This window comes from Pteropus alecto, unplaced genomic scaffold (assembly GCF_000325575.1).
Source record: "Pteropus alecto unplaced genomic scaffold, ASM32557v1 scaffold226, whole genome shotgun sequence".
Taxonomy (NCBI): Eukaryota; Metazoa; Chordata; class Mammalia; order Chiroptera; family Pteropodidae; genus Pteropus; species Pteropus alecto.
The window spans coordinates 6,966,178-6,986,414 of NW_006440132.1; the positions used below are offsets into that span (position 1 = coordinate 6,966,178).

Genomic DNA, 20,237 nt, shown 5'->3' on the forward strand with positions numbered 1-20,237 from the left:
AAAGTTAGCGAAAATACAAAGTTAGCAAAAAAACACAAAACCCAGCTGCTCTGCAACCTAGCCATATCCATTCTCAGCCTTGGGATGCTTTTTTAACACATACTCCCCCAAAATAAAAATAACAGAAAATCAACAGATAATCTCCCTGTGACAACACCCAGCCAGTGGCTGGGACCACACAGAGTTGGGCCTCGTCTGCCCCTAGAGAGAGGTGGTGGGTAAAGGCTAGACCTCTGGTCCAGCTCTGGCTTCTATCCTCCCCCTGGATCAAAATGACCCAGCAAGGAGCAGGACGGGGCAAGGAAGGCCTTGCGGGGAGAGAAGTCCCGCTAGGGTGAACTCCCAACCCCGACCTCCAACAATAACCCCACACAGCCCCCCAAGGGGCCAAGCACCCACCTGGCGGTAGCGTCGCTCCGAGCACACCTTGCAGAGCCCATTGAAGCGGTTCATGGCTGCGGGTCCTGCCTTAGCTGCCGCCCCATGAAAACCCAGCTCTCCCCCCCAGCAGTGGGAGCCCGCACTGCGCCCCGTCAGCCTGGCATGACCGCCCTGGGAAGCCCGCCCCGCAGAAGAATGGCAGGAAATCACCTCTCACCTCCCCAAGCCCTGTCTGTGCTGTGTGCCTCTGCACGATAAGCCCGAAGGCTTCCTGAAACCTCAGAATGACAAGGAAGAGGGAGAGTTTTATATTAAAATTCTTGTCAACTAGTTAGTATTCCCCGGGCCTGGCGGGGAGAGGGCGCCTTTGTTCTGGCTGCATTCTCCGCCACGGGCCACTTTGTGATTCCAATGTTCTCACAAACACCCCTGGCCAGAGGAGAACCCGGCAGAAAACACAGCCCACTCTATAACAACACCGCCTCCCCCTGCAAATCCCAGGGTCCCCATAGTAAATCCAGGGGACTAACCCAGCCTAAAGAATCCAAAGACTCCTTGCGGGGTTGTAGCCACAGACATCCTACCTCATGACAGGGAACGTGAAACATTTGAATTCTGAGGACCTGCCTGCCACTCTCAGCAGCGACTTAAAAGTCAGTTTCCTCACTCATGTTAGTGGGCTGCTTTAGGATCTGATGATACCTAGTCCATAAAGACAAGTCGGAAGAGGATGACCCAGCCTCCTCGTTTTACCCATGGAGAGGCGGGGGCCTAGAGCTGTTAGGTCACACAGCAGGGTAGGATGGAGCTGAAACCAGAATGCCATTCTTGTCCCCTGCCTCGGACAGCAGTAGCTAGGGAGCCCAGGCCCCCTTACACCCACCTCAGAGCCCCTGGGGAAACCCGCCCACCCACATCTTTGAGGACAGAGAATGTCCCTTGGTCCAGCCCAGCTCTGGGTGCCATGACAGTGGGCAGGTCACCCAGGTTCTGGGCCTCCATCTCCCCATCTGCACGATGGGCGAGTTGAACAGGTGACCTCTGGGGGTTCTCCCCCTGCCCCAACCAAGCCCCTGACAATCGCCGCCACTTGGCTGAGTGCTATGGACAGCTCTAAGTGTGTAAGCCCAGGAAAAATCAAATGTGCCTCACAACAATGCCCCCTGCACCGAGGACCTGTGTGCAAAAGCAGGAATTTCCCAAGCCACAGAGAAACCTGTGGTGTTGCTCTCCCTGTAATTCCCACAAATCACCAGCTAGGCTCCCTGCTCACTGTCCTCTGTCCTCAGCAAGTACAGAGAAAGGAAGGAGGGTTTTTGCAGCTCCCCAGCTAAAGCTAGAAGACAGTTTAAACTCCTAATGAAGCCACAGAAAACAGTAACTGGCAAGTTACTCTAATATACCATGCTATGCAATATAGTAGCAACTAGACACATGTGTAAGGTAAATTTAAATTAATTAAAATTAAATAGATGTTTAAGACCTCAGTCATACTAGCCACACTTGATAACCACAGGTGGCCAGTGGCTACCTCATTGGACTGCGTGGCTCTAGACTGTACCCTCCAGGAGGGCAGGGACTTTGATTTGTTCACAGTTGTATCCCAGCACCCAGCATAAGGCCTGGCCCATGTAGATATTCAATAAATATTTAAAGAATGAATGAGTGAGGGAATGAGTGGAGTAAATGAAAGGGAAAGTGTTTTGTAGATTATAATACAACTATATATATCACTGTCATATCTTCCCAACTAAGCCACACTCAGAAGGTGGTGTGGCACAGTGCTCTCAGGAGGCGGCCAGACCTTGCTTCACATCTTGCCTCCACCACTTGCTGGCTGTGTGGCCACAGACAGTGGCCTAACATCTCTGAACCTTACATGTCCCCCTTGTCTACGAGACTGGGAAGTAACGACCACCTCAGAGGTGACAGTGAGGATTAAACTCAATAACTACAGCGCCTGGCACAAAGGGGCTGCTCAATCTCTGGGAGTTTGCTTTTCCTTCTCTTAGTTGCTAGAGAAAATCATGGATCACCTTCGGTGTCCTGCAAAGAGATGGAATGAATTTTGGGAAATTCTCCAATCCCTATGTGAAGTTCCTCCCTAGACGCAAAGCCCTGATGGAGTTAGAACCATCGGTCTCAGGTTCAGACTCAAGGCCGCTCCCTCATATCAAGTGGGCCTAAGCTGAGAGGCTGATTTGACCACAATGCCGGAGGAAGCAAGGAATCTGAGGGGACTTGTGGGAAAGGGAGGACTCAGCTTCAAGAGACCAAAAGTTAGAAAGATCCGGACTCCTCCATTTCCAGGTTCAGTATCTAGATCTCCCCACCTCTGCCCCAAGCATGAGTAACCCTAGAAAAGCACAAGAAATAATCCCTTACAAATGCATGACTTGCTGAGTTTCCAAGCATCAAGTGAATATGAATCTCAGGCACCGAATGCTGCCCTGTTTAGGGGCCTCCTGGGCCAAGGAACTAACCCGGAGCAGGTCGGAGCCCACGGCAGCGCTCAGGTCCCATGAGTCCTGCCTAGGCTGGTCCCACCTACCTTGAGTTTCTCCCCATTCTCAGTGTCCCCATCTCCTGGCATTCTCAGCCGCAAGTCTAGAAGGTGACAGAGCAGCATCAAAAAGTTTCTGCTGGCAGATAAGAGTCCTTTCCACAGATCACCCAGAGGATGAGACCAGGGTACCAGGCCCATGTAGCTGCCCAGGTCACTCCTGGCCCCCAGAATGTGGGGATGCCTGAGCTTGGGCCAGGCAAAGGGCTCAAGAGCCAGCACTGCATGTGGGAAGGACAGAATTGTTGGGACATGAAATCCAAGTTCTGAGCCTCAGAACTGTCCACAGAGGCAGGCAGCCCAAGGTCAGCAAGGAGGCCCAAAGGGATCCTGAGACCACTGATCCTGGGAAGGGGCCACGTAGGAAGCTCCTGAAACCCAGCCCTCCATGAGCTAGGGGTAGGGGAAGCTAAACCACATAGGGTCAGTCCCATAACTCTCTCCAAGAAAAGTCCCACCAGATAAAGATGTTGTGAGCAAGAGGCTGCCTGCAGGTTACATTCTAGCAGGCATTCATGAGAAGTCCCTGGACCCACGGTCTGGTTGCAGCTTGGGGTGAAGCGTGTCACAAAACACAGGGGTTGATGCTACTACCCGGGAAGGGAGGGATGGGAGAAGCCGTAGGGGGACAGTGTGTCTGGGCAGAAGCCAAAGGTGGTATGCACCTACCTCTCAGGGGCCGCAGTCGCCGCCGGGCCACCTTCAGGTGCTTGGTCCGACCCAGGGCCTTCCCCAGAAGGTAGTACCAGCCGCTGATCTCCTGTCACAAGAGAAGTGACAGGCTCAAAGGAGGCAGAGAGCACAAGTCAGGCAGCCACCAACCCCCCACAAAAAAGCAGCAACTGGAAAGACTCCCTCAGAAGCAGCATCTCTGCAGAGACAGACGTTCCAGCCTCCCTGCCCCAAAGGGCACTGCCATGCCTGAACCTCCAGGAAGCCTTCCCTGATACTCCTGGCAGAGCTGGTCTGCCTTTCTGCCAAATTCTCACAGCTTCTTATCTCCGGAGAATAGTCTATTTGCATGGCTGCCACCCCCACTAGGCTGTACACAGACTCTTTTATGTGCCCAGCCCTGTGCCTGGTATACAGAAGGAGCCAGATAAATGTTGACAGAGAGAATAGTCTATTTGCATGGCTGCCACCTCCACTAGACTGTACACAAACTCTTTTATGTGCCCAGCCCTGGTATACAGAAGGAGCCAGATAAATGTTGACAGAAAGGAGTGAGGGCAGCCCGAGGCTCCTGAGCAGTCGGCAGAGGGGAACATCTTCTCCCAGGAAGGAATAAAGCTGAGGCTGCAGTCAAGACATTTGAGACTGTCATGCAGGGTAAGAGGTCCTCAGCCACCTACCCTAGACTTCACTTCCAGGGCCACCTGGCAACACCATGCAGCAGGTCACTAGGACATCCCCAAGGATGTGCAAAAAGAATACGTCCCTTCCCTGCTCAAAGCCTTCAGGTGCAATGCAGAGTAGAAAGGATGGTGTCTCTAGACCCCAAAGAGTCCCCAGCTAACTGGAAAGAAAGCTCCACAGAGGATGCTCAGTCCACCCGCTATGCACCTGCTAGGCCCAGAAACACGAGGCCTGGCAGACGATGATGACCGCTGGAACAGACCACAGGAAGCGCCTGGCCCTCCTCCTGAGGGCAGGCCCAGGAGTGCTCTGAACTCCAAGGGACCTGGCAGTGTCTTTAACAGCAGACTCTAGACCCAGAGCCTCCTGGGAGGACTTAGGGCTGCCGAACAACTGCTCTCTGACAAGATCGAACCAAGAGAGGAACCCAACCCCTTGGTCACGTAGGTGATAAATACAGTGCTATTCAGGCCACATGGCACTTGTCTCAGTGGAGCACCATCTCACAGACAGAAATGCCACCCGAGGGCTTCCAGACAAAGGCCCCACCTATACCAGCCCTGGCCTAGGTGGGATGACCCTCCCAGAAGCTTCCTCAGGACCTACCTTGTCCGGAGTCAGGAGGGACTTCAACCCAAAACTCATGCAGCCAATGAGTCCACTCTGTCTGGGAGAGCAAGAGGCCTGAGTCAGCACCATTTCACTGGGCATTATTGAGGAGTCTATTATCAAGTGTAACATCGGTTTGCTCGACGCACTGCGGTTTAGAAAGTGCTTTTATGTGCCTCATCTCATTTGATCTTTCCAATTGTCAGGCTGAAGAGGAATTATTTCTCTATTTCACAGAGGAAAAAACTGAGGCTTAGAGTTGGTCCCCTCCCAAGGTAACCGGACTTGTAAGTAGCAGAGTCTCATGGGAAACCCAGGTGTCCTAGGTCATGAGGCAGCACTCCCTCCATCACCCACAGAAGCCCAGATCCAGGCAGATCTGAAGAGCTGGTCCCCAGAGGGAACTTCAGCTCTCACATCAGCTGGTGATGCTCAGTCACGGAGGAAAGTTATAGGACCTCAAGCTCAAGAAGCTCTGTCTAAGGTCCAGGCAGGACCTGGCAGTCTTTGGACAGTTTCAGATCAAAGTTCAAACCAACACAAAAGTCTCCGAGACCAATCTGACCTGGGGGTCCAGCTGGACAAGTAGCCATAAACCAGGGTCAGGCCTCGCAGGGATGTCACACTGTGGCCACGGGCTGAGAGTTCAGTCAGGTCCTTTTTGGCTAAAAGTAAGTCAAAGTTCCTGAAGACTGTCCCACTGTCCCAAAGTCAGGGACTGAGTGATACTTGGCAGCTTTCAATAATGATGGCACAGATCAATATTAATAAAATGCAAAAGATATCCTCCCTACTGTGAGAGAAAAGGGAATTTATAAATCTGTAGTATAATGAGAAAGACTCCCACAAAAATATTCGCAATGGTTGTTCATGAGAGAGACACCCACAAAAATATTAAGAATGGTTGTATCTGGTAGGCAGGATTAGAGAGGGTTTTGTTTTTTCTTCAGGTTTTCAGTGTTTTCAAATTTTCATAGGGAACAAGCAGTACTTTTGTAATCAGGAGAAGAAAAACAGTGTAAATATATTTAAAAGTATTTCTGTTCCACCACATTTTTCTCTATACTAACACTAGATAGAGGTGTTTTTTTTCTCTTCTCTCCTAGCACATCCCCAACTCAGACCCCGTCAGAGTTGGTTTACTGTTAATCAAGAAACAACAGGGATATTTAGGCTGGAGCATAACCCTGATGGTTGACTTCAATACCTGAGGGACCCGCATAAATCTGGCACGTTCTGTGGAAAGCACAATATCAGAGCCAAAGATGAAATGAGCTCCTGGATAGGTAGTGAACTCCCTGGAGATGTGCCTCCCTGGTACCCGGCCTAAGGGGGCCTGAGCAAGGCCCACAGCTCCAGCCAGGAGTGTACCACAGCAGCCCCCTGAAAAGCCTGTCCAAGTCCTGTGCCCCAGAGCCTGCTCCCAGGGATCCAGACGCAGCAGGTCCAAGGCAGAGTCCAAGCTTGTGAATCTGGAGAAGGCACCCGCCCATGCCTGCCCCAGTCAAGGACCAGTGGTCTAGAAGGCCTCTATAAATACATATTGTTTGGATTCTCCGGAAAGGGTGGCAGCTCACCACCTGATAGTCCTAAGCAAAACAAAACCGGCTTCTTAAGAGCAGCCAAGCCAAGTGAGGGGTGAGGATGCAGAATGCTGGGGCCTGGTCCTCAGAACAGGTGTGCCTGCCCTGCAGACGAACACTCTGCACTTGGCAGGGTCCCACCAGCCTCTTTTCTCTCTCTCTCTCTCTCTCTCTCTCTCTTTCTCTCTTTCTCTCTCTCTCTCTCTCTCTCTCTCTCTCTCTCTCTCTCTCTCTCTCCTCCCCAAACTCTCTCTCTCCCCGCCCCGCCCCGCCACCCCGCATTTCCTACAGCCTGGGCTCTACCTACTCCCCACTCCACTCTCATCATACAAGGCCATATTAATAATCCACCCAGAGGACAGTGTGGTCACCCCAGTAAAGCGACCCTTCCATGTCCACCTCCCCAGCCCACCGCAAAAACATATACTCTTCCCTCCTGGCAAGTAGCCAAGTCAGCACTGATGGAAAGGGGCAGTCACAAGAACCATCAGGAGCACAGACACTGATATGAGATGCCATTGTCAAGACACTGCCAAAGTCCTCATTGCCGATTTAATTGCTGTCAACACATTCAAGAGAGAGCCAGCTGGGATCCAGGTGCCCGCACTGCCTGGCTACATGCTTTTCTTCTACACTCGGTATGGCTGTAACTTTCTAAATCTCCAGGCACAATGCTTTAGCTGTAATAAAAGCTGCCTCTCTCTGCTCCTCAGTAAGTAGAATTTTCATTTCCCAGTGCTTAGAGAATGCTAAATGGTTAATAGCCTCCTGTGAGCTTCGCCTCCTGCTAAGGGACCTCCAATGACTTTAAGGTAATTCAGGCAGAGTAAATCGTCACAATCCGTAATCAGGACCCTCTCTCTAAGTGTTCTTCAGTTAGCTACTTCTTGAGCCTGCCTTTGAAAAACCTTTGGAGGAAGAAAGACTTCTTTTACATGCAACCTGAGTACCCGGCAATATACCAGTCAGCTTATAAACTTGGAAACTGCACTCGCCCTGGGGAATGCCTGAAATTTCGCTAGGCACAAATCCTCAGGGGCTAAGCCTTGGTTACTTCTGAATGCCGAAACCTGAGCTCAGGGCTTGGTGCACTCAGTGAAGGCTTGACAAATGGATGAATCCATCATGCCCATGGTTGGCAGGCACTGGGCAAGGAGCCCAGCATTAAGGAAACAAGATAAACATGCAGGAATTTAAATAGCAGTTCGAGACAGCAATACAGGCGATGTCACTAGACAGGGTGAGATTGACAGATGAACAGTGCAGGCAACAAATGCTGAAAGTTCAGGGAAGCAAGAGGTAGCTTAGGGCCAAAGTGCTTGAGGAAAGCCTGAAGAGTTAAGCCAGAGAAAACGAGAGGAAGAGCATTTCAAGCAGGGGGCACAGCCAGTGCAAAGGCTCAGAGGTAAGGCTTCATGGGGAACAGTACTAGGCTCACTTTACTTTTAAGCATAAAGCAGGAGACACACTGCAAAAAGAAAAGGCATTATTTTGAGGGAATGCCCTTTAATTCTCTCTCTCAGGGACTTTAAACCATTCCTGTTCCAGGATTACTCCATTTTATCGCCATTTATTTTTAATTTGACGGCTTAAAATAAATTGAACGCATTTTTCCACTCAGTTTTTCTTTCCTTAGGTTCAGTTGCCATCTCTAGTCACAAACTTTCTAACGTTACGGCACTCTACTTGGTTATGAGAGGAGAGCAGTACACTGAGAATACCCAGGACAGTGTGTGACACGTAGCAAGCAGATGCTCCACAAATGTAGGTACTGTCGGCATATTATGTGTGTGTTGTGGTGGTTGTTTTTTAACTTGGTGCATAACATTATAATCCTAAGATTGTTCTCTGGCCACAAGTTCTGAAAACACCATGACTGACACCAGAAGCTTCAGTTTAGCTTTCGCCATATTATCAGACAAAACTTTTAAATAGCTCGATTCCATAGTCAGTGATATTAAGGAATTACTGTTAATTTTTAAATGTGATAATGGCATTGTGGTTGTTTTTTTAAGCCATCTTTTATAGAGATATAGAGATGAGATGAGATGAGATGAGATGAGATGAGATGATGTCTGGGATTTTCTTAAAAATAATCCGCTGAGGAAGGGAAAAGTGGGTGGGGACATAGGTGAAATAAGATTGGCCAAATATTGATAATTGATTAAGCTAGACTACGAGTATATGAGGGTTTATTATACATTTGCTACCTTTCCATACGTTTGAAAATGTCTATAATTTCTTAACAACTCATAGAACCTTAAAAGCTGAAAGTAACCTTAGAGGTCAGTGCATTTTACAGATGAGGAAACTGAGGCCCAGCGCAGGGAAGGGACTTATTCATGGTCTCACAGAGAGTCAGAGCTAAGCCAAAATCAACTGCTCTGAGCCCAGTTCTCCTCAGCTCCTACCATGATCACCATGACGAGTTGAAATGATCCAGCCCTTCCCCAGAACTTCTTTGCAGATCATCTTGCTTTCCTAATACAAGTTTATAGCCATCACTGAAAGGGTCAAGAGAATTCATGAAACAGATTCTTCCTTTCTATCTCCCAGCAGTTTCAAAATGTTACTGCCACATATTCAGCTGGATGACTTATATAAAACTACATTAGAAATGCTCTGGGAAGTAGTCTGAGGCCTGAGGAACACGTGTACTGACACAGAAAGAATATGGTTTGGAGTCATTTCTCACCCGTATGAGATGGTCAAGTGTACTGTGATGTGATTACAAGTATGCGACTTTGGTGCCAGACTGCCTTGATTTGCATCTGGTTTCCACTGTGTCCTGCTGTGTTACCATGGGCAAGTTACTTAACCTCTCTGTGCCTCTGTTTCCTCACCTGTAAAAGAGCGATAATAGTAATTCCTACTTTATATAGTTTCATGAGGATTAAATTAGACAGTGAATGAAATATGCTTAATGCCTACACATAGTGGACAGTAAGTGCTTAATAAATATGAGCTTTTATATAAGCTCAGGCAAGTTCCTGGGCCTTCGTGAGCTTCAGTTTCCTCTTCTCTGAAGAGAGGGACAATAATAATTCCTACCTCTCAGAGTTGTTATGAGAATTAAATGAGATAATGTATGTAAAGTGCTTGGCATAAAGAAGAGTTCAATAAATGTTTGTTTCCTTCCTTCCCTAATTGTCTTTCATGTGAATAAGCTGAATGTCCATCCGTCAGAGAAACACAATTTGATTTGAAAGCATTGAGCAAGACAGAAGTTCCCTGCAATCTCTGTCTGCCTCCTCCAGCTCAGAGGCTTGTTCAGTCAGAGATGATGGATCAATACTGCGTCTCTCACCGGCTGAGCTGGTCTCTGTGGTGCTGGCAGCTTAGACAGGGCCCTCTGTTCTGAAAGCAGGCCTGTCTAAGCCTGCTCTGTCCCTCTGGAGCTTTAGGTTGGGACTGTGACCACGAGTTCGACTGTGTTTTGTTTAATAAGGAATCTCACTTTCCCAAAATAGGCAACAAGTGGAGACACTCACTGCCTCTGTCACACGGCCTCGCGGGGCGCTGACTCATTCTCCCTGGCTTCACTTTCTTTCCCAAAAACCTTGAACTGCATTGTTGGCTTCTCCTCCAGCAGCTCTCTCAGCTCGCCCTGGTCTAGCAGAAGGGCGATCACAGCGGGGCAAGCGGAAGCTCCCAGTTTGGTGTCTGCCTACAGCACCTGCTCCACTTCTGCCTCCACCCGGCAGGCTGGCCAGCTGTTTCTCTGACACTCTCCTCTGGCTCCTTCAGAGCTTTCCCTTCAAGACAAGAAGATTCTGACCCTTAGTCCTTGGCACCTGCTGTGTTCCTGGGCAGTCTTACCTGCTCAGAATTTCACCCACTGCCTTGGCGGTCATGGTTCCCACAGACCTCTCTCTCCCCTGAGCTCCAGGTCAACAAAGGCAGATCCCCTCACAGTTCGCCCCTGGCTGTTTTCCAGGTACCTCCATCTCGCAGTATCCAGAGCTGGTTTCTCCTCCCCTCCAAGACACTGTGACTTTGTAAGGGACACCATCTAATCCCAGGAGTTCGCCTCGACTTCTCCCACTGCTCTCACAGCTAAATTACTGCTCAGTACTTTTGATTGAATCTCCTAAATATGTCCTGGGAAAAAATAGCCCTAAATCATCTTTCTCACAGATCACCAAGAGTCTCCTAGCTCCTCTCCAACGTTTCAAAGAGCTAACAGAATGATAGATCTAGAATACACGTCTGTCATGTTCTTACTCAACACCCTTCAGCATCTCCCCATTGCCAACTTCCCAAACACCAGCTGGCTCCATGAGGTGCACCCCGAGAATTGTGTAAATGCAGATTCCTAGGCCCTGCCCGTGAAGATTCGGATATGGTACCTGGGAACCTGCGTTCCTTCCAAGCACCCTGGATGATTCTAATGCATACCCAGGACTGACAACCATTGGCCCTTAGGAGAAAACCCACAGTCCAAAGAAAACCTACAGAATAATCAGACTGGGCTTCTACCAACTTCTTTATCTTATCCCTAGCCAGTCCCTACTTCATACCTGACCCTCCAGCAACACCAGTAAGTTTGCAGATCCCTCTGCACTTCTGCCCTGCCCTGCCTTCTACACTCTACTGGTTCTTTCTTCTGTCTTTTTACTTGCACATCCAGGAGGCAGTATAGTTTTGAGAGTGGGGACTCTGGGGTCTAACTGCCCGGGTTCCCTTTCCGGCTCTACTCTTCACTAGCTGTGTGACCTTGGGCAAGTTACTCCTTTCTTAGCTTCAGTCTTCTTTTTTTAAAAACTTAAGACAAAAACATACTCCTCTCAGAGCTGTTTTAAGAATTAAATGAGATAATCCACTGTTAACACCTGGCTTGCGTCAACACCAGGTAAATTGTTGCCGCTCCAATTATCAATGTGACATCCTCCTCCTCACCCATACCCCCAAGTCTCTATCAGTGATCCTAGCAAGAGGAGGACAGTCTCTCATTGACCCCACGTGTCCCCAGCACTTACAACGATGTTGCCACACTGGCACCCAGGAAATGGCAGCTCAATCAGTGAGGTTTACAGAACTATAAGCACCATTCCATTATAAAAAGTAGATGCGCTATCAAAAGACAAATCCTTCATTATGAAAGTTGAATAAGGCTCAACTTTAAAAAGCATAGTAGCTATAAAATTTAGGGTATTAAAAAGCATTCAACCCAAAAATATTCTCTAGGTCTAAACTAGTGAGTTGAGCCGATTTTCGTTTACCTAGACCCTTTTTCAGTCACTATTTGGCTCTATGATCGCTTGACAAATATTAACGGCCACAGAGTCTCTCACATTTCTTGAGCTACACCAGGTAAATGAGCCCCTGCTGCTCATAGTCAAGTGCCATGGCCATCAGTCAAGTGCTTTTACCCCCTTTCCTTAGCAGCTAGCTAATCCTCGCCCTCACCTGCCTAGCTCTCCTCCCCTGCCCTGTGTTAAATGCCATTAGTAATGACCACAGCTGGCCTCCTGTGTCTGGGCTGCCTGCAAGATCAGGCCATTTGGATTCTCCCACACGAAACTTCCGCACCTCCTATACTGGTCTCCTTATGGCAGTCTGAGCCCACCAGGAATATTCCTGCTCCCTTGCCTGTGCTCATACTATGCACTGCCTGGAATGTCCTTTCTAACCTTCTCTCCTTGTCTTATTCTCGATCTCCGCCCCAAGTTCAAAATCCTCCTTTCTGCATGAAGGCTTCCTTGATTACCTTAGCCAACAACGAACGCTCCCTCTTACACGTTTGCTGCCCTGTTACTCATTTTCGTTCTTGTTCATTGAACCAATACTCGCTAAACATCTCTGTGTTAGGCACTGGGTACGGTGGTGATTAAGAGAGAAGTGGGCCCACTTTTCATGGCGTTTCTACTCCTATGGGACTGAGCCTACGTGCGTTGTTACTGTAATTTGTCTCCCAGCAGTGTCTGATGTCCCTTCCTGAAAGTAGGTGCCATGAGAGCAGAACTCACATGCAGGCTGGTTGGCATCCCCGTGGCCAACGCAGTGTCTTGCTCAACAAATGCTCCTTGATAACACAATCCTTGGCATCATCAAGAGTGACAGGGTCTCAAGGAGTAGCAAACTTAGCATTGCCACTGCCGCTCATGGTTGTGCTATGTGCTGGCCGCCTGACTGCCACCCACAGGCCCAGAGCATGATCTCTCCTCCTGCTCGGCAGCTCCCCTCACCTGGAGTCACCTGCCCTGTTCCACACAGTGACCAGGAGGCGTTTCTGTTCATCTTCTTCTTGGACAGGACTGCAAAGCAAACCAGATGGTCAGAGTGTTTGTAGGGCCAAGCGCTAGGCCAGACCCACATTGTCTGACATAATTACGAAATCTGGAAATAACCTATACATCCAACCATAAGGAGGTGGTTAAAAAACTCAAGCACAAATAGCATGGGAGGTGAGTATTGACACATAAAATAGTACACATTATGTCGTTAAGGACAAAAGGGAGGTTACCGTACAACATTATATAATAATTCCATTTTTCTGCACACACACACACACACACACACACACACACACACACACGCACACAAATTCAGAGATCTGAAAAGAAATAAACCAAGGCATATCAGTGAGTAGTAGGGCTAAAGGTGTTTTTTCTTCTCTTTGCCTATCTGTATTTTCCATTATTGCCTTGTATAGTTTGAAAAACAACAAAATAAAAATTTTCACTAATGGGAAAATATAAAATGTCCATTACCTTCGCACTGGCCCCAGAGTTCAGGGATGGAGGAAAGAAATAGTAATAATAATAACAACAACAACAGCTGACATTAGGTGTCTCATTTACACCTCTGCTCTCCCGGGTTGGCACTATTATTAGCCACATTTTACAAATAAAAAAGCCAGGACTCAGAGAGGTTAGCAAGTATTTAAACGGGGGTGAGAGACAGGCAGGGAGGCAAAACATTCCTCAGCTTGGAAATTCCTTCAGCTAGAGATTGCTTGGCCTGAGGCACAGTGGGAAATTGCCTACTGCTCAGGGGCTGCCAGCCTCGGGCTGGGCACTTCAGTTATGAGAACCAGCCAAGTGAGACCTTATCTCTGTGGACCTCACCACTGGGAAGGGTGCCAGGGATGCAAGGACACAAGTGAATGAGAAAACAAAGACATCCTTTAGAAGTCACTGTTTTTCTGCTTAGATCTAGTTACTAGATTTGGCAAACAGAGCTGTTTCCAGATAAACACTCCTTCCCTCTCCTCTGGCACCAGACTTACAAGAAGAAGTGCTCGTGGAAGACTGGGTCTCTGCAGTTTGGAATGGTCTGCGTCTTCTGATGGCGTAGTCGATTATCTTCAGGGATCAAAGAAATCTTGAATTGGAGAAGAGTAAGCATTTAGATGATTACTCGTGGCTAGGTTGTTAACTAAGCCCAGAGGCTGACTCTGCTCATCTCTAAGTTGAAGTCTTTCCGGGTGTCCTTCACATCAGCCTCTGCACAGGACAGGGTGGAGTCCTTAGTCAGATGCTGGGAAAGAAGGAGAAGCCCCAGGCCAGAGGCGTTGGAGTCAGATGCCAGGACAGGGCCCCTTAGTAGGTAGGACCAAGAAGGTAGTCACCGGCCGAGCCAGAGATGGGTACAACCTGACCATCTCTACTCTTCCTCCAAGCACAGAGGTTACTCACAAAGCACAGGTCTCCTCTCTTCTAAGTTCCCAGCAGCTGCTGAGTGCTCCCTTCACAAGAGGCTCTAGGTCAGCCTCTGCCAAGGCCCCCAATCCATGCTCTCACCCTAGTGCATTTGTCCCCTGCCTCAGGCTCCCGCCCTGCTCTGACCAAGTCCTTGCCCACAGGGATGTCTGACAGCCTGGGGGCTTTGGGAAGGGGGATGCATCAGGGCCTGGCAACCCGACTGCCACACTCTGCATGCCTGGCCTTTGGTTCTGGCTGGAGGTAGGCGCCTGACCCATGGGACCTCTGCCGGATCTTCTAGTCCTCAGGGACACTCCTCCACTCTGCCACTCAAACCTGGACATCCTGCCTCTAGTTTGGGGGAGGAGAGGGGTGAAGGTATTGTTTGTCATGAGAGGAACTGGGATTATCTGCGGATTTACACCATCCACACACTCATGATGCTCACCTATGTGGATGACCAACATCATCCGTAAGATTCCTAAAGACCACGCCAGGCTAAAAGAAGGGGTCTATCCTAGCTCAGGGCCTCATCCCTGGGCCTAATAAATAACTACTGGCCAAATGATGAGGTGGTCACTATCACCGGAAATGGCCTCAGGCCGACAGATTGCTAGGATCTTGGGACTCTCAGTTCAGTGACATCCCACCCCACCCCATCCATACCCGCCCCCACCTCCAGTTCATCATCTACCTTCACGTAGGGATCACAGATGCCGGGGTGTTTGCTCATCAGGCCTTTGCATTCTATGACTAAACAGAGAATTAAAATGTTGGGGTTGGCGGGTGGGAAAGATTATTACCAGGCCTTTAATCTGCATAAGCGCCATTGGATATTAACCCCTCTCTGGTCTAGTCCACTCCCACCATCTCCCACACTCAGGCAGCACCCTCGCCAAGGCATCATAAGGTATAGTCAATCCCCTGAATCTTAACAGCTGTAAGAGAACATAGAATTTATTGAGTCCGACCCCTCATTTAACGAGGAAGATGAGGTTATGAGGGGGGCCCAAAGACAGTAAGAAACTCATCCAAAGTCACAGAGCAATGGATTGACAGAGCTGGGTTTTGATCCATGTCCATTGACTCCCAGGCCAGTGTTCTTTCCATCACACAAGATTATCTCCTGGGAATGGAAGGACCAGGCCAGAGAACGTACCCTGCACGGTGACCTGTGCTGTCACTGACGAACAGTATAGCACAGGAGGCAAAAAGCTTGTGTCCAGAGGTAGACAGACACAAGCATGAATCCCAGCCCTACACTAACTGGCCACACGAGCCAGAGCAAGTCCCTTTGCCTCTCTGAGACTGAATTTGCAATTTTCAAAATGGATTTGTGATAATAACATCCACTTCGCAGGGTACTTGTGCTAATTAAATGAGATAATGTGTCGAAAGTGATTAGTAGACAGCCTGGCAAACAAATAACTGCTCAACAAAGTGCGGTTAAAGAAAAGAATGATAAATAAAGGCAAGGGATAGGTGGGGGTGGGCTGCAGGTCTGGTCATGAAGGCAAGCGCGGCCCATTTGCCTGAAGTCTGCAGAAATCAGACAGCAGACCTCACAGAAACTGAGCCTCTTTTCTATTTTCTTTCATGTGTAGTTTTATAGAGCCCGGGGGTTTGGCTTCGATGGAGCTCCTGTAGTCTGTGTCGTAAGGCCGGGAAAGCAAAGGAGAGAGAGGAACAGGCTGGATGGGATGAAGTCCTCAGACTGGGGCGAAGCCAAAGAAAACTGTGCAGGACAAATGGAGTGGTGGAGGCCAACATGCATTTTGCAAAAACTGTTTGCACAGCTGGAGTCAGGCTCTGGCGGGCAAAGAACCCCGCTCTGTTGGTCCTTGGGAACTTCACCTTGGGCCCCCCAAGGCCAGGACCACAGGACCTCAGGCGCCTGCTGGTCTAGCTGCCTGGTATCCTAGTTACTGTTCCTGGCACATGCTTCCCCTTGAGGGCGTGGTCCCTGAGGGCAGGATCCAGGCCTGATGAGCGCAGGGTCTCCCTGGCTCTCGGGGGATACACTCCCATTCTAGTGGGGAAGAAAAGACCCTGGACAGTTCAGGGTGACACAGTGTAGTCAGGGCTGTGATGAAGACATGGAGGAAGAAGCAACAAACAGCCTAGGCAGGTAGGTCAGGGGGTGATTCTTAGAAGGAAAAACATGAGGCAAAATGAGCCTTCCGTCCTGAGTCTCAATGATGAAGGCAGGCAGGGTTTTTGTAAAATCAGAGGGAGGGAGACTTATTTTTCAAAAGGACTTCAAAAAGAAGGCAAACTATTCCAGACACAAGGACCAGAGGGTGCAAAGGCACAGAGGCATGAGCAAGCGTGATGCATTCAAGGGGCAGGAGGTACACGTAACTGGATAGAACAGGGGGTGAGGAGTGTCTTTAGTGGCAAGAGACAGGGAGGCCAGAGAGATAGGCAGGGCCTTTGTGGCCAAAGAGAAGAGTCCTGGCAGCGGGGCTCATGACAGATGCTCAGTGACTATTGGTATGATGGATAGAAGGCTGAACAAATGGATAAATGGACAGGTAAAGTGTAAAAATCCTCTGGGTGGCACCAGAGGACCTTGATCACCTGGCCCCAGGTTACCCCTCCACCCATCTTGTGCTGTGCCCCAGTCATGTTAGACTGTTCTTCAAATGCATCATGTTCTCTCTGACCCCCGGGGCCTTTGCACATGCTGCTCTCCCTGCACGGAATGTCCAGCCTTCCTGCTCCCTTCTGCCTGGTTCGGGCCTGTTTCTCCATCACTTTTTTGGAATTTACAGCTTTCTATCTTATTTGACAAACACTAAAATACAGCTCACTACATGCCGGGTACTGTCCCAAGTGTTTTACAAATATTAACTCCTTTAATCCTTACAACAGCCCACAAGATAGGTACTGAGCTTGCCTAAGGTCACTCGGCAGTAAAGTATCAGAGAGGGAGGATCGAGAAGTCTCCTGTGGTCCTGCTTCACTGGAGCCAGGAACAGTTCTAGCCTGCGGGGGAGGAATGGCCCACTGTGTGGACTCAGTCATATCAGGAGCAGGACCAGGGAGGTATCCCTAGAAAGAGTCTCAAGTGAATACCCTCTTCTTTTCGATGGACACGTAACAGGACACTATAAAAAGATGAGAGAAGAAGCCATGGCCTATGGTAACACCATCTCCAGGAGGGAAGCTGAGCGGCCCATCCCTTTCCTGATAGGCCTGGCACACAGCCATACTCACTGTGGAGAAGCAGAACCCGGTCCTGGGCATCGATCGACAGCTTCAGCTGACCTAAGGAGACAAGAACAGAAACAACTTCACCTCCTCTCCTGGTTGGGTGAAAAGTGGAATCATGGTGATGGGAATCCTCTTGGTTCATGTGAAGAGATTCAAAGAATCAGGCAGTCTCTAGGTTGGAAGGGAGCTCAGAAGCCATCTAGCTCAGCCTCCTCAACATATCAGGAGTCTCTTCTATAATACCTTCAGGAGTAGTTCTCCAGCCTAGGCTTACATCCCTCTGGCGATGGGGAGCTCATTACTTTACAATGCAGCCCAAAACAAAACACCAGGTCATCCTCACAGATACCCAGTGGCCCTCCAGCATCAACAGAGGAGAGAGAAGACCTTCCTCAAAGACATGTTGAAAAATCTTCCTCAACGACATGTTGAAAAGTCTTCTGAGTCCAATACATTCTTCCTGGAACCTCAAAAAGCTACTGAACCCAAACCATCTAGTGGACGCGCACTGGAGACGATGCGAGAAGCACGGGGCGGGGCGGGGCCCAGCCTACAGCAACCCCACACATCAACTGCAAAGTCCTCACATCTCCTCCATCCATGACAGCTCTGTCTAGCAGTCATCCGCTTCTGCTTGATCACCTCAAGTGATGGGGAGCTCTCTTCTTCAAATGGGAGCCCTTTTGCTTTTGACATAGTTCTGATTGTTCACCGCTCCATCTTTATTGAGCCGAAAGTGGCCTCTCAGTAACTTTCATTGACTAGATCTCATCCTGCAGTCTGAAATCTCTCCTCTAGACCAGAGTCTACACTCCTTCCACTGTTCCTCGTGGCACAGTGCAACATTCCTCATCATCTCAACTGTTCATCTCTGGACATGCCCCACGGAACTGGGATGGTGCCTGGGGCTTGTGCTTTGCTGCTGGTTAGAGGAAGGCTAGACACAGTTTGGAGAACAGAAGAGAAGGAAGCTTTGCTGCAGTCCACCAACCACCGTGACGTGGCAACCACTTGCTCCTCGCACTTTGGGGTGTTTAAGCTACGAGCCCAAGCAATCCAGGCTCCAGCAAACCCTAGTCTAGCTCTCCACCCATCAAACTCCTGCCCAGGACACTGATCTCAGAAGCTGGGAGACCTGTTCCAGTTCCAGACCCAACTAATGTCCTATTTCAGAGCCACAATGTCCATGGCTGTGAGGTGGAGCTAATAATAGGGGTTATCGTACTCTCTGAGCTGTGTGGGGATCAGGTAACGCTGGAGGGTGAGGAGGTCCTTGGATGAAAGGCGCCAGGAGAATCCACGGTGTTATTAGCTCAAGGGTTGAGCAAGCACCACTTTGGGGCTGAGAAACCTCCTACAAAAACTGTGCCCCATCCAGTGTGAGGTAGGAAACGGAAGATGGAAACAGACAGTGCCAAGCAGTCACCGACCCAGTCTCTCTCTATGTTTAACATGAAACATTTTTTCTGAAATTGGGACCAGTGCAGCAACGCCGCACATCAGCCAGAAAGCCAGCTCTGGCCTGAACACATTTGGTTTCCAAAGCCATGGGAATGACTGTGCCGCACATCACCTACCACCTACAATGGCCGTTTCCCAGAAATCAGGATCGAGAAATCTCCCAACACAAATGTCACTAATTCCATCTGACAAACATACACTTGTCCGGCACCCACACAAGCCCTGAGTGAGGAAGGGCAGATGGGAACAGCCTGGTGCCTGTCCCCAGAAAGCTCACAACGCGGCAGCTAGGACAGGGGCGTGGGCAAGGCCAAGAGCGAAACTGGAGTGGAGAATGGGCCTGGGGTGAAGACTGGCTCAGAGGTCAGGTTAGTCTGCACGGCCCCATGCGGCTCCCCTCCAGGCTCCACCAAGCAAGACTCCTCAGCGAGGGCCCAGGTGCCCTATACCCTGTTACAGCAGAGAAACCAAACCCTGCAGGCCAGGCTGCAGGCCCCAGCGCAGGACACACCCTTTCACAGCCCGTCCTCAGGCTCACTGATGAGGGCAAGATGGAAAATGAGACCTTTACCCTGGCCACGCCTGTCCCCTGTCCTCCCCTCTTAGGCCATTCCATCATTTTGCCCAACCTCTTCATTTGTTAGTCAAAACAGTCATGCCCAGCAACGGAAGGTGACTTGACCTGGGCCCAGAGGTCAAGGCCAGAACTGAAGACCAGAACTCTGCTCTGACTCCAGCACCATTTCCTGTGCACTGAGCCAGTCTCCTAGAATACTCACAGCCCTCTGATGTGCACCATTGCATCTGCCAATGCAGCCCTGGGGTTCAGGGGCAAAGAGAGCCATCAGGCACAGGACAAGGTGCCACAGCTTTGCTAGAGAACCCAAGAGGAAGCCAAAAGAGGGCAGGTGCCAAGAAATGTCCCCAAGTCTAGAGAAATAAACCACCAGGAGAAGGGAGGTCAGCTGAATCCCTGGGTACCAGCTAATCGGGCCCCCCATAGATACCAGCTAATCAAGCTCCTCATAAACCCCCCGAATCTCTGGTCTTGTCAATATCCTCACTTTCTCCCCAGCCTGAGGGTGTGGCCTATGGGAGTACCCGAGAACGTTCAGGGTTAAAGGTCTGAAGTCATCCTCGTCTGGCTGTTTGGGGGCACTGGAGAGGCTATGTTCCCAGTTCTCATGGGGCTGCAGTAGGGCACCAACTCTTGTCTGCAAAGGGTGGTGGTGACAGGTGCCCAGAGAAGCTGCAGGAGTGCACCAGGGACCTGGGCCCAGAGGCAAAGGGAGTTGGTTAAAGAAATTCAATTTGGCAGTCCTTCCTCAGCAGAGGACCACAGGAAGATGAACTCTGACTCATAGGACATAGGAAGAGACATACTCAGAAAACGAAGCAAGAAGACAGGGCTGCACACCATTA

General features: G+C 49.7%; 1 protein-coding gene across 3 annotated transcripts in view; it reads right to left on the minus strand.

The window, feature by feature from the left end:
* Positions 1-20,237, minus strand: part of RGS3 (regulator of G protein signaling 3) — a 115,760-nt gene that overhangs the window by 86,077 nt on the left and 9,446 nt on the right. Inside the window, exons 2-8 of one of the 3 annotated variants that reach the window (XM_006917109.1) lie at positions 17,358-17,408; positions 14,833-14,891; positions 13,724-13,818; positions 12,681-12,749; positions 4,907-4,967; positions 3,614-3,704; positions 2,933-2,988 (exon numbers count right to left, since the gene is read on the minus strand). In XM_006917109.1, the coding sequence (XP_006917171.1) occupies positions 2,933-2,988; positions 3,614-3,704; positions 4,907-4,967; positions 12,681-12,749; positions 13,724-13,818; positions 14,833-14,891; positions 17,358-17,408 (482 nt within the window). Of the gene's footprint in view, positions 1-399; positions 607-2,932; positions 2,989-3,613; positions 3,705-4,906; positions 4,968-12,680; positions 12,750-13,723; positions 13,819-14,832; positions 14,892-17,357; positions 17,409-20,237 lie in introns of those variants that run through there. The other 2 variants (XM_006917110.2, XM_025050447.1) reach the window with 2 other exon arrangements.